Below are 15,399 nucleotides of genomic sequence, written 5' to 3' on the forward strand. Positions count from 1 at the left end.
CTTGGCAGTCTGTATGTTTATATTATGTCTTTTATTTTTGTTTCTGGTGTTACTGTTGAACCGGAAGTACTTTGGATGTCAAGGTACGAGCACATTGTTCCGGCGCGGTCAGTTTCGTATGATGAATGAGGCATTACTTCTGTAACTCTTCCACGTTAAGTGCACATTGTTTCTCTACAGCGTGAGATAAAGCGAAGCTGGCGAACGGCGACGTTGGTGTGTGTATAGTGTAACACAGGACCCACAACAACATATTTAAGGTAAGCTTCGGAAGTTGTGAGCAACATGCTAAAGCTAACAACTAGCTGAATAGGTTCCACTGCAGAAACTGAACCTACTGCAACCCACAGTAATACTGATGTCAAGAACATTAAACTTAAACTTTATCTAATTCTGCGATGCACCGTAATAGCTGTGATTTTCTCTATAAATGCCTGTGGCCTCCTTTCTCATTGAGTTCCATGTCGAGTTCTTTGTACCATATTGGCCGGATCTAATGAAGCCCAGTCACAAGTAAAAGACAAATGTATCTAGTGGTAATAAGTTATTTTGTTGTTAACATATATGTTGACAATGCTTAAAGCTCGTTATAATCTTATGCTGATTTAAATTAAATACAGTTTTTGTATTAAATGTTACACTATGATCTAAACATTTAGTGACACTTCAAGCTCTTTTTTGTCTTTATAATATTCTTCTTCTAACTGTCTCGTTTTTATATCTAGCATTTCGTAAGCTTCTCTCACACAGGAAAAGAAATTACGACACATCAAGCCTTAAACATTAATTTAACAGTCTCATCTTTGTCTTCCTTGATAAATGTGTACTTAGAAATTTCCCATTGAATAAAGCATTTTATTAGTCTTTTACCTTCCTAATCATAAAGTTTTACCAATTGTTCTCACACTGCCTCTTTGTCTTTTCCAGGTTCATAGACTGAAGGTGCAATGGCTGGAATCCTCTTTGAAGATATCTTTGATGTTAAAGACATTGATCCAGATGGAAAAAAGTTTGATAGAGGTGTGTGAAATGACTGACTGTTTGAAGCAGTAGCACCAGCTAAATGTCTGTGTTTTGTAAAGTGCTTTAATTTTTAGTATGGTGATGATTGTTCATGCTGGTGGTTCATGCAATCTTGGCACCCAAATATTTATTATTATTATTATTATTTTTTATTATTATTTATTATTATTATTATTATTTATTAGTTGAAAAGAAAGATCGGTAAAACTCTTGGCATTGGCGATGTGTAGTTCATGTATAGTGTTCATAAATTTAGAGCTTCTAGTGATCAATTTATGTCAATGGTACATATTTGTTACAGTGTCTCGTTTACATTGTGAAAGTGAATCGTTCAAGATGGACCTTATCCTGGATGTAAACATTCAAATCTATCCTGTTGATCTTGGTAAGAAATAAACTCAATTTGTTCAGAATATATAGTACAGCTAGAATAATTGGCCAAACCATTTTTTGTTTCATGCTTCATTGGATTAATTTTTAACTAAATAACTTGAAAACCCCACCATATTTACCTTTATTACAGACATGTAGGTGACTTCCTTATTTACTGATGTTAAAATATTTATAGAGTACACCAGACTTCATGGACTGGGCACTGGTTTAGTTAGAGAGCTAGAAGGACATGTGTTGAGCCTAGTGTGTGTGTTTGTTTTATTAAGGTGACAAGTTCAGACTGGTTATTGCTAGCACATTATATGAAGATGGAACACCAGATGATGGAGAGTATAATCCTCAGGATGACCGACCATCTAGGTACTAGCTTTACTTATCAAATATATCCTGTATGCACAAACTCGAATTATGCCACGCTGTGTGCTTAATAAAGTCTCTCTCTCTCTCTCTCTCTCTCTCTGTGTAATGTAATGTGTGCATGCACGCTTTTATTTGACTTTGCTTACATTTACAGAGCAGACCAATTTGATTACGTGATGTATGGAAAGGTTTATAAGATTGAGGGTGATGAGACATCGACAGAAGCAGCTACACGTCTGTGAGTGATCCTTATTTACTCTTAGTGGAATATCAATTTCCAGAAAAAAACACTAAATAACAAACAATTAGAACATTATTATATTATTGCGAAGGATTTCTAGCAAATAATTTAAATTAATTTCATTCTGTCCTTTCTTAGCTTTAATCCAGTGACATGAACGGGCTCTTTCTTTCAGGTCTGCCTATGTGTCTTATGGGGGACTTCTCATGAGGCTGCAGGGAGATGCCAACAATCTTCACGGCTTTGAGGTGGACTCAAGGGTTTACCTCCTCATGAAGAAACTGGCCTTTTAAAAACAAGTCTGCTCAGCCAACCAACTATGGATTCCACTGACATGGTTAATCATAATGGCATACTGGTCATCGTGATAACACCATTTGTATTCTCAAGTCTGAAGTACATGACCATCTTCAGTAGCGGCTCACAGACAAAACAAGTGGAGACTGATTTTTTTTATTTTTGTATTAGTTAAAGCTGATTTCCTTCAAGAGGTGGGCGCATATTGAGGACTGTGACACTTGAGAGTTGCCACAATTGCATCTGCTTGCAAACTGTAAATAAAATAATTTTTATACAAAACACTTGTTAGACTGTCTTGTTTTTGCAGGCCAATACATTTCTATTTTCAGTTAACTTTCATTCAAACATACTACAGATGCCTTCAACATGTGCATCCAAGCCAAGTTTGCCTGGGAAAGTTTAAAATTGTCACAAATTCACTGTAATTGACTATATACTCTGTCTTGCAAATACATATTTGTGCTGCAACTTCACACACTGGCGACATTTTTTTCACACAGAAACAACAAATCAGGACATCTGATGACAGACACAAGCCATTCACTGGCTCCATTGGAGGCAGTAAGCCATCATACTCCCCTATTGGAAACTAAGAATACTAGTAAATGCAATTTACTGCTTCCTTGACCAAATGTTTGTAAACGATATAATTTGTACAAAAAACAAACATTTTTAAGCTTTAATGTTAGAATTAAACCAATTTTAACTAAATTATTTGATTTAATACTGTAAATAAGAAGAAATAAAAAATCTTTGTTGTTAATTGGCCAAAATTGGCCAGGGGTGTTTTTTTTCCATATACATTAACAGTAATAATAATAATCATGTATGTTTAGTTTTTACCATAACCACCATCGGTGCCATAATTAGCAATTAATTGCTAAACTTCAGTGTGTGTCGCGCAGCAGTTGTGACCACTGGGCGTCATCACTACAGTTGATCGGCGGTTTGCGGCAGCGTCCGCATGGCAACCTCAGGCTGTTTACGAGGAAGAAGGTGAAGGCGCAGGTGCCTGGAAACTAACGCTCACATAAGCGCGTGTCATCCGCGTCGACGGCGAGCCGCCACGAGCCTCGGAGCTGCTTTAATGCGGCCGCCTCGGACTGACAGGTGAGGAGCTGGCACCGATGCACGGCGGCGCGTGAGGCTTTGCGCCATTATAGTGGGGGGAGGCGGGGGTGACGAGCGGCGTTTGTTTCTGCCGTACTGCGCCTGAATCAGTGCCCGCGTGCGCTGTCTGCGCGCCGCTCGTGCTCAAGTAGACGAGGCGTATCCGGACCGGTGGGGTTCGCGCTGGGCCGGGGACCGGAGCTGGATGCTGGATGCTGGACGCCAGGGCGGTGCCACCGGCTGCGCAGACACGCGAAGGCATCACTCGGCTCATCCTCAGGCACACGGGCCCGCGAGCAGCGTTAGGCTCACGCACCACATACTGGATGCTGTCATGTAATAGGATCATACAAAATGCCAATATTTAACACGTTCAAGTCTCTACAGGACTATTATAGAAATCCCATGAATTGGTAAGGCAGCTCCCCAGAGTCGAATAAACTCACTAAACCCAATGAGAACCACACACACGTTTGTGTATACAAATGTGGACCATGAAGTAGGACCAGAACCGGCCTCTTTGTGTTCCAGCCAACTACGAGCCGCCACCGCTTACCTGTGAACATGACGGCAGAGGAGACGATCAACATCAAGGAGGCCGAGGTGATCAAGCTGATCCTGGACTTCCTCAACTCCAGGAAGCTGCACATCAGCATGCTGGCCTTGGAGAAGGAGAGCGGCGTCATCAATGGGCTGTACTCTGACGACATGCTCTTCCTCAGGTACAACGCACGGCCCAGCGTGTGCGCGTTGCCACAGCACTCACCATTTACCATGTAACGCTCTCAACAGGCAGCTCATTCTGGACGGGGAATGGGAGGAGGTGATGCAGTTCATTCAGCCGCTAGAAGGAATGGACAAGTTTGACAAGAAAAGGTGAGAGAAATGTTTAAGTCCTGGAAATATCATCATAAATGAGAGTCAATGGGGTCAGAGCTGTGACAGGTTTCCTAACAGAGATTTGTGTTCCCAGGTTCCGCTACATCATTCTGAAGCAAAAGTTCCTTGAAGCTCTTTGTGTGAATAATGCGATGTCTGCTGCTGAAGACCCTCAAAATGTACGAATATTTCCATATTCTTTTAAAATGAGAGGAGGTCCATTGATCAAAAGCCTGTAAATGAATGAAGGTCTCTCATTCCTTCAAGGGCAGCCTTTAACGAACCTTTTTGCACGTCACGTAGCTGGAGCTCACCATGCAGGAGGCGGTCAAGTGCCTCCACAGTCTGGAGGCGTTCTGCCCGTCCAAGGACGACTACAGCCAGCTGTGTCTCCTGCTCACGCTGCCGCGCCTCACCCACCACGCCGAGTTCAAAGACTGGAATCCCAGCACGGCGCGCGTCCACTGCTTCGAGGAGGCCTGCGCCATGGTCGCCGAGTTCATCCCGGCGGACAGGAAGCTGAGCGAGGCGGGCTTCAGGGCGAGCCGCAACCGCCTGTTCCAGCTGCTCATCAAAGGCATCCTGTACGAGTGCTGTGTGGAGTTCTGTCAGGTAAAGACCAGACAAGCGCGTGCACAGTATCTCGAGGCTCGCTCGGATGCAGGCGTGAGGGCTGGATCGCGCGTCTTGTCTTCCAGAGTAAAGCCACTGGCGAGGAGATCACGGAGGGCGAGGTGCTGCTCGGTGTGGATCTGCTCAGCGGCAACGGCTGCGATGAACTGGACCTGTCGCTGCTGTCCTGGCTGCAGAACCTCTCGCCCGGCGCCTTCTCGTGCGCCTTCCAGCAGAAGACCCTCAGCATCCACGTGGACCGGCTGGTGAAGCCCAACAAGGCCGGCCACGCCGACCTGCTCACTCCGCTCATCAACCGCCTGTCCCCCTGCCCCACCTCCCCCTTCCGAGAGAGGCCTCATTCTGCCGACACCTACATGTCGCGGTCCCTCAATCCGGCCCTGGACGGCTTGTCTCACGGTCTGGCGGCACAGGACAAGCGGGGGATGGAGACCAGTGCGAAGTCTGCTCTCAGCCGGAGCCTGGTGGAGAATAACCTGCATCAGCAGGATGATTCGCCTGAAAGGTAACAGCTCAGCTCTAATTATCAGACAATTTAGAAGATTTTAGTTCACCAAAGGCACAATTAACAAAATATCTGAGCCGATCATGTCCAGAACCGTTCTTAAAATATATAAACTCTTAAAGCTCTCTTGAGGTCATAGTGTTTCTATTGGGATGAGTCCTGGGCTCTGGCAGACTGCATCAACAGGTCAATTATGTGACTGTCATCATTCAAGATCTTCTGAGCTTCAGCTTGTGGAGAAGACACCCCAACATTATCCAGTAGGATAATAGGATGCTCCCTCTGCAGTCTCTCACTGTGGGTGGGACTGCAGTAGATATTCAAGCCAGGGCAGAGAAGATGGGCCTTAAAATATTAATGATTTTATTTTTTCATGGAAATGTTGGGCTGAAGCTAAAATAGTTTTACTGTTTCTATGGGTGTGTGTCTATGGGCCCGTTGTGCATTGCTGCCACCCCGTGTTTATGTATGTATGACACAAGTGCTACAAAGCAAGATCACAATTTTCTATATTATAATAAGTCCTCATCTCTATCTTATGCTTAAGTTTTTTTTTATTAATTTACTTGAGACTCTGCGTTGTTTTTTACGTCATGTTAATTTTTTGCGTAGGAAACACCCACAAGGGCCGCATGGTCCCAACACCGTACGCACACCCCTGACTCCTGGACAGGATGGAGGGCCACCATGCAGCGCTGACACAAATGAGGTAATATGGGTCCTATTTGTGGGCGGTCAGTCATTATAGACCAATGATAAGTACAAAAACTTTTGGTTTAATGTCTTGAAAAGTCAGTTAGAAAAATCAAAGGGTTGTTGTTTTGTCAGTCAGACTTAGGGAATCAATGTTTAATAGATTTAAAATAGCCTGTCTCCCTGAATGGCTCCAGACCCCCAGTGCCTCATAAATCCTACCCTTATTCTCTACTACAACTGTCCAACGGGTGTCCTCACCCTGAGGTCACAAACATCTAACATCAAATTTATAATTTATGATGGTAGATAAGAATAAAAAGGCGTTACACAGGCTGTTGAGTTAAAAAACATTCTATTGTAATTTTTTTTTTTGGAGGTTGAGCCAATTCGGGACTTTTTTGACCCTGATTTTATTGTGTCTATATATGCATTGTACTTGTGTGTTTGTCAAGCGCCGAGGCTCCACAGAGCACGTCCAGGAGTATTACAGGCAGCGACTTCGCGTGCAGCAGCACCTGGAGCAGAAGCAGCAGCAGAGGCAGCTTTACAACCAGATGCTGCTGGAGGGAGGGGTGAAGCTCCAGGACGGAGCCCAGCACAACCTCACTGAGACGTTCCTCAGCAGGTAAAACAGTCAACAGCAGTGTTTGGGCGGGTGTAACGCATGACCCTGTAACCAAAGAGGCCTCGTCTTTGTCTAGATCCATTCAGAAATTGGAGGAAATGAATGTGGGCATTGATCCCAGAGGCGATGAGGTAATTGCACATCTGGGCCAGCAGTGGAATGAACTGACTGGGAGCAACGGCCGCCACACACCGGAGACGGTGTCACAGAGGGACAAGGCAGGCGCGGTGAGCAGCAGCACCCCGTTAAAGACCGGCAGGAATGGCCTGCCTTCTCTCAGCGAGTCTCCAGTTCCAACCAGTCAGAGGTAGCACCCCATCCAACATCCACCTTTCAGAGAGTCATGACTGCTTATGCTAAAAAAAGTTTCAGTTTTTCTGAAAGACATTTCAACTCATAAGAGTTAGACAGCTGGATTCTGGTTAACAGTGACTCTGTGTCGTTTTGGATGCCAGCACTGAGAAGATCAAAGCATCCTGTCCCACAGCTCGAGATGATTCCAGCTGCTCTGTGACGCGCAGCGCACATGAGGTAAAGCAAACAATGAGTCCTCAGACCTCCATGGGCTCTTAGTTAGTTTCTCGTCATGTTTTAATTTAAAACAGAAAGTCATATTTCTAAGCAATATATGTGGCTACTTGAACAGCCGGCGAAGTCCAAAACACAGTTTGTGAGGGTGAGCAGCCTCGAGGACACGCAGGCAGTGCGCGCGGTGGCCTTCCACCCGTCGGGGGCACTCTATGCTGTCGGCTCCAACTCCAAAACCCTGAGAGTGTGCGCCTACCCAGAAACCCTGAGCACCAGGTAGGAGGCGTCCGCAGTCGCTGAGAATCATTCAACTTGAAGCACTTGCCCTGTGGAGTAGTTCTGACTTTGTATTTCTTTGCTTTTAGTGGCTCTGGTGCAGTCAGGCAGCCGGCTGTGCGCTTCAGGAGGAACAAACACCACAAGGGCTCCATCTACTGTGTAGCCTGGAGCCACTGTGGACAACTGCTGGCCACCGGCTCCAATGATAAATTTGTCAAAGTGCTCCCTTTCCATGCAGACAGCTGTAACGCCACAGGTAGCATCTGCGATTATGGGGCTCGGCTCAAGTCACATACCAGTTTACCTCTTTAACTGAGCCTCTGAACCTACACCCCCGGTTTCAGGCCCAGACCTGGAGTTCAGCATGCACGATGGCACCATCAGGGACCTGGCCTTCATGGAGGGCCCCGAGAGTGGGGGGTCCATTTTGATCAGTGCTGGGGCTGGAGACTGCAACATCTACACCACCGATTGCCAGAGAGGACAAGGTCTCCATGCTCTAAGTGGGCACACAGGTGGGTGAAGGGAACGGTGCCATGGAACCTGTAAGGACACTGAGTTTGATGACGCTGTCACATGCACAGCAGACCTTTCTTTCACATGAGTTTCCCACCGTGTGCAGCAGTACTGTTAAATATATAGAATATACTGGAAACAAAGCAGCACTGTTTTCACGTATTTGACTTTTTAACAGGTCATATTTTGACTCTGTACACGTGGGGAGGATGGATGATCGCCTCCGGTTCACAGGACAAAACGGTCCGCTTCTGGGACCTGCGCGTGCCCAGCTGCGTCAGGGTGGTGGGCACCACTCTGCACGGCTCAGGTGAGGCGCCTCGGGGCTCTGGCGGCGGCGTATCGTTTGATTCAGCAGCACACCGGCGAGTTCTCACCCCGTTGACTCACGCAGGAAGCGCTGTGGCCTCGGTGGCAGTGGATCCCAGTGGCCGGCTGCTGGCCACCGGGCAGGAGGACAGTACCTGCATGCTGTATGACATCCGGGGGGGGCGCATGGTCCAGACGTACCGCCCCCACGGCAGTGACATTCGCTCTGTGCGCTTCTCACCTGGGGCTCATCACCTTCTCACCGGCTCCTATGACAACAAAATCATCATCAGCGACCTGACAGGTACCAGCACTGTTGCTCATCGAGCCTCAGAGGTGCTGTTTAACAGTAACTGAATTCTGAACTGGTGTCACATTCTATCTGAAGCAAGTGTTTGCTAGTTGCTTCATGATATTTTCATTTTCTCTCACCTCAGGTGACCTAACAAAGTCCCTTCCTCAGACCGTGGCAGGGGAGCACGGGGACAAGGTGATCCAGTGTAGGTGGCACCCGCATGACCGGACCTTCCTCTCCTCATCTGCAGATCGAACTGTTGTCCTCTGGGCCCCAGGCCCCTGAAACTCCATGCCCGGAACACCACACCACCAACGACTGCAGCAGCAGCAATCACAGGAACCTGCACACATACGTATGTGGACACATATTAAATGTTTAACTGGGTGAGTGTGTTTAAAGTGTTTACATTAGAAGCCAAAAGTCAATGCACTAAAAAATGACTCGCGTGTGTTTAAGAGAGTTTACATTAACTACTACATATGTGAGGATGTGCCAATGTGTCAACCAGCAACATGGCATTGTAGAAATATTCATTATTGTGTACTTGGCTTTGCAATTTGTGAACTTAAGGTTAAAATGAAGTAAAAAACATTTTACAAATGCCATGAAAAGAACAAATAAGAAATACTTTAGTTTGCTTAAACCCATATAACGTGTATGGCTTTCATGAGCAGGAAACAAAGATTAAAGAAGGAAAGAATAAAACAAATGATTATCAGTGCCTCTAGTAGGCACGACTGAGTTCATAAGGGAGCACACTTGCAAGTTAGTTTATGTCTTTTCTTAAATTGCCAAACATACTATTTAAATGAAGGAGGTAGAACACAGGAAGGTCACTTAGAGGAGATGGGATATTTGGTGCAAGACACATCAGGCTTCATTAAATGACTCTATAGCACCACTGTTTCCACATGAACTGGTGACCTAGAATCTTATTGGTTATGCATATCATAATGTGCCTTTTTGTAACATTTAAATATTTTTGAATATTTTTTGATCGAGAGATTAATGCATTTATTTGCAGCTTTATTATATTTTTCAATGCATCTTTTCATGCATACATGCCGCAATTAATCACCCACTTGTGTTTTGTACACACCTGTAAGAAAATCTTTTTCCCTTTTTGTTATTAAATAGCACCTGACATTTCTGAAAAATAAATAAATAAATAAATAAATACAGTAAATAGATGAATTTGGAGAATAAAAATATTAGGATGAATTTTACCACTGGCACAGTACGTAAACAATCCTTTGATAATTACAATGTCCAAAGTCACTCACCATTTAAAAACAAAGGTAACAGATGTGGTTTATGAAGTTTGGAATTTTATGTAGCATAAACTTTCAAACATATGTGTAATGGGTTTTAGGATGACAAAATGTATCCCTGTGCAAAATGATGCACTTTAAAAGTAGTTGTATTGATAGAATGATGAATAAAAGTCATTAAACTTTAAAAGCAAGGATCTGATTTCATCCTGACTCAAATAACTATGCAGACACCCGATGGATGTGACACAGAGGAGGAGAGAGGGAGAACTGTGCCGTGACGTCGTAATGTGCATCACGTTTTTCTGCCTGTAGTTCAGTGACAAAACAGTCATTATCCACCTGTGTGGTTTTCTACAAAGCCTGTGCAGTAATGGAACAACCACAGGGTTCATGGAGTCTAAACTGTTCAATAAAAAAGACTATTATTACATGCTGGTAATGCTTTTTTTGCGTGATGATATAGAAAAGAAATAGTGTGTATAAATTCTAATCATTATAGCTCTATTTTTTTAGTTTCAGGCTATAAACTGGGCTAGTAATACAGCTAATGCTAAGTGTTAGCTCTTTCCCAGCTTTTCTGTTAGCCTTCAACGCACCACGGTGTCAATGAATGCTTTTGATGTCACATGCCAAAATCTGTGCACATCGGTGGCCTCGCAGTGGCGCCAACGGCCACGCTGAGTCTTTTAGTTGTGTTAGAGACGGAGGCCCTTAGGGATGTACAGCTGGAAGCCGTGGATGTTAAAAACAAAGGCCTGCTTACCTCCACCAGTGTGTAATATGGGACTGTAATCTTTTTTGGGATGGCCTCATCAGAGAAACGCTTCTCCAAGATTGGCTCAGAATCTGGTTTACAGGTAACCAGAAAGCTATAAACACCTATTGCCATTTAAGTTGCCATGTCGACATATTAGTCATGTTAACACCTCTTTTTTCAGGTAGATCTACAAACTGTAAGCTATTTATTTGTTTATTCTTGGCTGCTGTGCCATAACTCTGCCATCTTTACTTTGCTTGTTACAATTAAAAGTGCTTTGCCTTGGTTTCTTTATTTAAGAATCAATCCCAGAGGAAAATAATTTTGCACTTTGATCGCTGTCACAGTTGGAGGTACTTGTTATTGCATGGATGAAGATCAACCCTTACAGAGAGAGGAGGAGAACAGAACCGGCCCTTTCTCTAACCTCCCAGTGAGGCTGCCATTCTCATGACTGGTGTTTTTGTCATGTGGATAGTTTCTTTTTTCCTTGTTTGCCTGCTCGTCTGTCCCCTCATCTGTCCTTCTGCCTGCTTTGGCCACTAGTCCACGTCCAGCTTTGTTAGCCTGGGTGCAATCATAGGTTTGTTTTGTAGCTGAGTTATTCAATGTTGTTGAGACAAAAACAAACTTCGTTTCTGTCAAGGCCACCGTGCAACCTATCATCATCACTTATCCTAAACATGTGTGTAATAACATTTTATTCCCCGGGTAAATCAAAACTCTACTGAAGACCAACACTCCATGTGTTAATCTGTGCCTTGTTCAGTTCTATGCATATAGAGAGCTTTTCCTCTTATTGTGTACAGGACAAATAAAGTGCTGCAGTCTCTAAAAACTAGATTAAAACCCAATTCATCTGCACTTTCCGAACCATTGTACTATTCCTGTTTGCTCCTTAGTCGTCAGCTTCTTTGGGAACGTCTTTAAAGTTCTTTTAGAAACCTGTGTTGACTGGAGGTCCAGCGTAGAGCTCACAGCCTGTTTTTTTCAGATCAATCGCTGCTACACACACCAGAAAGTACTTACTCCTGAGGATATCAGTGTCAGGCCTGGAGTGGAGCCATGTTGGATGTCCAGCCTGGATCCATGTATTACTAGTTGTGCCAGTAGCCAGTGTCGGGAGACTGAAGGCTCCAGTCTGTGCCACTTAAATAACCTTCATGTTCCTAAAATACTTTGATAAAACACAGGTAAATCTGGCACATTAAGAGCACTAGAGTCCATTAAAAGGTTCAGCCTATCGACTCTTTAAAATCTAGAGGCCAGAGGTCTCCAGACCACATCATCTGGTCCAGTCAAGAGTCTTGAAACACACTGTAATCTGAAGGCAGTGACTCTGCTGCACAGCTAGACTACACCTTGGCCTCCTTGTTCTTTGGGTAGAAGGAGGACAGACAGTGGCACCAAGTGTAGCTGATCCCAGAAGAGGTTCATCACAGAAGGTCTGCCCCCCTGCAGACCTGCTGTGATAAACCTCCATACAGGCCAAACGAGGCCATAGTCCCCTGGCCACCAGGCTGCTTATGACAATAGGCCTCCCTCTATAAGACATTTGTGGTAGCAACCACCTCCACATCTGTAGACTCCCCAATAGACTGTCAGAGAGACATGGAAAGAGACAGTCAGACGACAGACAGAGTGTGATATAGAGTCAAACAGTGACAAAGACACAAGCAAAGAGAGACACAGATACTATACAAACAGAGATACCGACAGACTGAGTGAGAGAAAGAGACAGACAGGGAGAGAGGGACACAGAGTGAGACACAAAAACAGGAAAGGAGAAAAAGACACGGATAGTGAGACAGACAGTAAAAGAAACAAAAAACGAGACAGAAAGAGACACAGAAAAAGACAGTGACAGAGACACAAGAAGAGAGAGACTGATAGAGACAGACAGACAGACAGTGAGACAGACAGAGAGCAAAAGGGAGCGAGAGAGTAACAGACAGAGGAGGTGGTCATAGACAAGCGATAAATCCCAGGAGACGTCTTCGAGGCCAGTTGTCCAATCCGTGGAGATCCGTGTCCATCCCAGTTTAACTGGGCCTGTTATAGTGGTAAGACCTGCTCGGACCAAATAAGAGATAAAATAATTATAGAAAAAAGTATTTCGTTTTCTTTACATCCCCCACTTTGCAGGACAGAAGTGGAAGCAAATGGTCTTTACATTACTTCACATATCTCTAAAAGCAGGTTACTTTGTGATGCAGCACACAAACATCTGCAGGTCAAGTGCACAAAGGCTCAAGGCGGACGCTTGCATGCTCAGATCTGACTAAGCGAAATTTAGGAGTTTAGGACATTGTCCGAAAGAAATCTCATGACACACTAACTCTGGGTGCCAGGTCTTAGCAGCTACATGTAAGAACACAAAAGGTCATGAGAGAGACAATGAGGTGGAGCAGGAGCTGGAGGTTGGAGAGCGAACGGGTGATAGCGGCATGGAGGTAACTGCCGGGACGGGACCAAGAGGGGGATTTAGCATCACTCACATGCTGCACTCGATCATTCCCTCTTTTGTGAGGCGCACAAAGGCAGCCAGGGGTGCAGGGTTTAAAAAGGAAACGCAGTCGCTTTTAGCCAGCAGACCTGGACACACACCAGCCAAACCAGAGGTATCGAGCAACTGGGAATTAACTGATCACGTATTTACTGCACCGCCAGGAACACGCTTGCGGACTTTTCTTATGGCTCCAGAAACTACATTTGCGGCTTTGGAGGAGAGATTTGACCTTCGACACAAACGATGACATGATGCGGACGTCTTTGTTTTTCACGTTCGTGGGGGCGTCTGTTCGTGGCACCTGGTTGGGATTGTCTGTCTGTCGGTTCTGAGCTGAGGGGTTGCATGGGTTTATGAAGCCAGCGGGTTCTGGCCGGCTGACAGAGCCACAGTGCTGACAGTTCAGCAGTTTGGTGCCGGAAGATTAGTTCGTGGCACATGAAGGGGAATTAGCGAACAATAGCTCTGAACTGCCAGATAGGCAGGCTCATTGTCATGTAGCGGTTTGGGTCGGGTTCCGTCAGGTGCTGCCTGTTCACGATTTCACAGCGATTTACAGAACTACTAATCTAAAAAGTACACGAAAGGTTTAAATGGCTTTAAAAGACTGAACATCACTTTCTTATAGTTTCAGTCATGATGTTTATATTATAACGTATTTTATGTTTTTTGTATTTTCTGAAACAACATATGAATCTGCAAATAAACCGCCGACCTTTTATTACATGAATGAGCTAAATTGAATTTACATAATCATAATGTCATCCTTTCTTTGTGAAAAGTCTCTAATGGGCCCTTCTCCTGCTGTCTAGTTGCTGAATGTTTCTTTGCAGGACCGTTCTTCCGCTGCCTTCTCTAGGATGCTCTACACTCTAGCGGGTGGAGGGACGCTGTGCGGCGTGGCCGCCCTCGTGCTGCTCATCGTGTCCACGGCCACCGATTTCTGGATGCAGTACCGATACTCGGGGAGCTCGGCCAATCAGGGGCTCTGGAGGTTCTGCATTAACCACAAATGCCACGCCCACACCATAACTGTAGGTGAGTGTCGCGGTGCCGCGCAGGCCGCTATGATGGGAGCGCAGCACTGAGTGCACTGTTGAAGCGTGGCCTCTCTCTGACCCTGCTGCGTGCAGCTTTCTGGGACGCCACGCGCGCCTTCATGCTGCTGGCCGTGTTGAGCTGTTTCGCCGGCGTGGTGCTCGGCCTGAGCGCCTTCACTAACGGCACAAAGAACAGAAGGGTCCGTACCGGCGGCATCGCCCTGGTCCTGTCAGGTAACAGCATCACTGCTGCTTAGACAGACATGTTACAGGCTTCATTTGATCTGGGACCTACTCACATTCTGACTGCTCCTCAGGTTTCCTGGCTCTGCTGGCTTTGGCCATCTACACAGGTGTGACTGTGACTTTCTTTGGCAAACGCTTCCTGGACTGGCGCTTCTCTTGGTCCTACATCATTGGTTGGGTGGCCGTGATCCTGGCTTTTGCAGCAGGTATTTATTGTATTTTATTTAAAACGTGTTCATCATTGAGATTTGCATATTTTGCTTTAGTTTAAATCTTTAACTGTGGTAGAAACATACAATATATTTTTGTCATCAGAAGTTAGAATAGACATAGAATAGATTAGAAGTGCAAAGCTTCCTTTTCTTACTTGTAAACGTTCTTTATGTTCCCCGTAGGCGTGTTCCAGCTCTGTGCTTACCAGCGGACCAATGCAGAACCCGCTCCTTCAAATAACCCTGACAGCTGAACGTAATGCACTAATCCTGATCGGCTCCAAGACTGTTCCAATACACATTTGCTGCTGCTTTTCAGTACCTGGAATAGAATAAATAGAAATGATAGAACGTGTGCGTTTCCATCGTTTTGCCAAAAAGGAACTAATCTAAACTGCAGAGGGTCTCAACATCAGTAACAAAAAAATGACCAAGAGGATTTGAGAAGCATTACTTGACATAATTTTTGATAGATTGATTATAATTTAGCCAAATAGAAGACAAATACACACACCGTCCACTAGATGGGGGTCTAGCGCCACAACCGTTCTACTTTGTCTTAGCATGGTGGTTTTCCAGTCAAAAGTTTGGTGAATTAAACCCTTTATTTAAATTTAATTTAATAGAGAAATCAAAGATTTTCAGGGGAATCAAACATTGTCCTAT

General features: G+C 44.9%; 3 protein-coding genes across 9 annotated transcripts; all 3 read left to right on the forward strand.

The window, feature by feature from the left end:
- Positions 1–56: 56 nt before the first annotated feature.
- polr2h (RNA polymerase II, I and III subunit H) lies at positions 57–2,596 on the forward strand. Of its 2 annotated transcripts, XM_029148032.3 has the most exons (7): positions 57–83; positions 181–260; positions 928–1,020; positions 1,325–1,408; positions 1,683–1,776; positions 1,931–2,014; positions 2,193–2,596. In XM_029148032.3, the coding sequence occupies exons 3-7, from the start codon at positions 948–950 to the stop codon at positions 2,308–2,310; spliced, it is 453 nt and encodes a 150-aa protein (XP_029003865.1). In that variant the 5' UTR covers positions 57–83; positions 181–260; positions 928–947; the 3' UTR covers positions 2,311–2,596. The 2 variants fall into 2 exon arrangements, with proteins under 2 accessions (XP_029003865.1, XP_029003864.1); XM_029148031.3 differs by lacking the exon at positions 57–83 and having other exon boundaries at positions 90–260.
- A 633-nt stretch (positions 2,597–3,229) lies between these two features.
- On the forward strand, positions 3,230–10,156 carry LOC114854254 (WD repeat-containing protein 47-like). Of its 3 annotated transcripts, none has more exons than XM_029148490.3 (16): positions 3,230–3,427; positions 3,959–4,149; positions 4,220–4,303; positions 4,401–4,485; positions 4,610–4,918; positions 5,005–5,444; positions 6,057–6,153; positions 6,593–6,765; positions 6,842–7,072; positions 7,221–7,296; positions 7,412–7,569; positions 7,659–7,828; positions 7,917–8,087; positions 8,267–8,398; positions 8,483–8,701; positions 8,835–10,156. In XM_029148490.3, exons 2-16 carry the CDS (start codon positions 3,992–3,994, stop codon positions 8,975–8,977), a joined length of 2,646 nt encoding a protein of 881 aa, XP_029004323.1. In that variant the 5' UTR covers positions 3,230–3,427; positions 3,959–3,991; the 3' UTR covers positions 8,978–10,156. The 3 variants fall into 3 exon arrangements, with proteins under 3 accessions (XP_029004323.1, XP_029004325.1, XP_029004324.1); XM_029148492.3 differs by having other exon boundaries at positions 7,221–7,295; positions 7,417–7,569; XM_029148491.3 differs by lacking the exon at positions 3,230–3,427 and adding an exon at positions 3,477–3,840.
- A 145-nt stretch (positions 10,157–10,301) lies between these two features.
- Positions 10,302–15,084, forward strand: lim2.2 (lens intrinsic membrane protein 2.2). Of its 4 annotated transcripts, none has more exons than XM_029148496.3 (5): positions 10,302–10,826; positions 14,048–14,273; positions 14,369–14,509; positions 14,593–14,727; positions 14,917–15,084. In XM_029148496.3, exons 1-5 carry the CDS (start codon positions 10,773–10,775, stop codon positions 14,985–14,987), a joined length of 627 nt encoding a protein of 208 aa, XP_029004329.1. In that variant the 5' UTR covers positions 10,302–10,772; the 3' UTR covers positions 14,988–15,084. The 4 variants fall into 4 exon arrangements, with proteins under 4 accessions (XP_029004329.1, XP_055364152.1, XP_055364151.1 ...); XM_055508177.1 differs by having other exon boundaries at positions 14,069–14,273; XM_055508176.1 differs by lacking the exon at positions 10,302–10,826 and adding an exon at positions 12,104–13,347 and having other exon boundaries at positions 14,069–14,273.
- The last annotated feature ends 315 nt before the right edge of the window (positions 15,085–15,399 follow it).

This window comes from Betta splendens, chromosome 4 (genome assembly GCF_900634795.4).
Source record: "Betta splendens chromosome 4, fBetSpl5.4, whole genome shotgun sequence".
NCBI classification, from domain to species: Eukaryota; Metazoa; Chordata; class Actinopteri; order Anabantiformes; family Osphronemidae; genus Betta; species Betta splendens.

What these genes read in the sequence shown, in the direction of transcription:
- lim2.2 (XM_029148493.3), top strand. Translation starts at nt 13,174, where the DNA reads ATGGAGGTAACTGCCGGGACGGGACCAAGAGGGGGATTTAGCATCACT. An exon ending in ACACACCAGCCAAACCAGAG is followed by an intron (nt 13,348 to 14,047) that starts GTATCGAGCAAC and finishes CCTGCTGTCTAG; the next exon opens with TTGCTGAATGTTTCTTTGCA. An exon ending in CATCGCCCTGGTCCTGTCAG is followed by an intron (nt 14,510 to 14,592) that starts GTAACAGCATCA and finishes ACTGCTCCTCAG; the next exon opens with GTTTCCTGGCTCTGCTGGCT.
- LOC114854254 (XM_029148490.3), top strand. Translation starts at nt 3,992, where the DNA reads ATGACGGCAGAGGAGACGATCAACATCAAGGAGGCCGAGGTGATCAAG. An exon ending in CTGCTGAAGACCCTCAAAAT is followed by an intron (nt 4,486 to 4,609) that starts GTACGAATATTT and finishes CACGTCACGTAG; the next exon opens with CTGGAGCTCACCATGCAGGA. An exon ending in CAGGATGATTCGCCTGAAAG is followed by an intron (nt 5,445 to 6,056) that starts GTAACAGCTCAG and finishes TTTTTTGCGTAG; the next exon opens with GAAACACCCACAAGGGCCGC.
- polr2h (XM_029148032.3), top strand. Translation starts at nt 948, where the DNA reads ATGGCTGGAATCCTCTTTGAAGATATCTTTGATGTTAAAGACATTGAT. An exon ending in CAGGATGACCGACCATCTAG is followed by an intron (nt 1,777 to 1,930) that starts GTACTAGCTTTA and finishes TTACATTTACAG; the next exon opens with AGCAGACCAATTTGATTACG. An exon ending in ACAGAAGCAGCTACACGTCT is followed by an intron (nt 2,015 to 2,192) that starts GTGAGTGATCCT and finishes TCTTTCTTTCAG; the next exon opens with GTCTGCCTATGTGTCTTATG.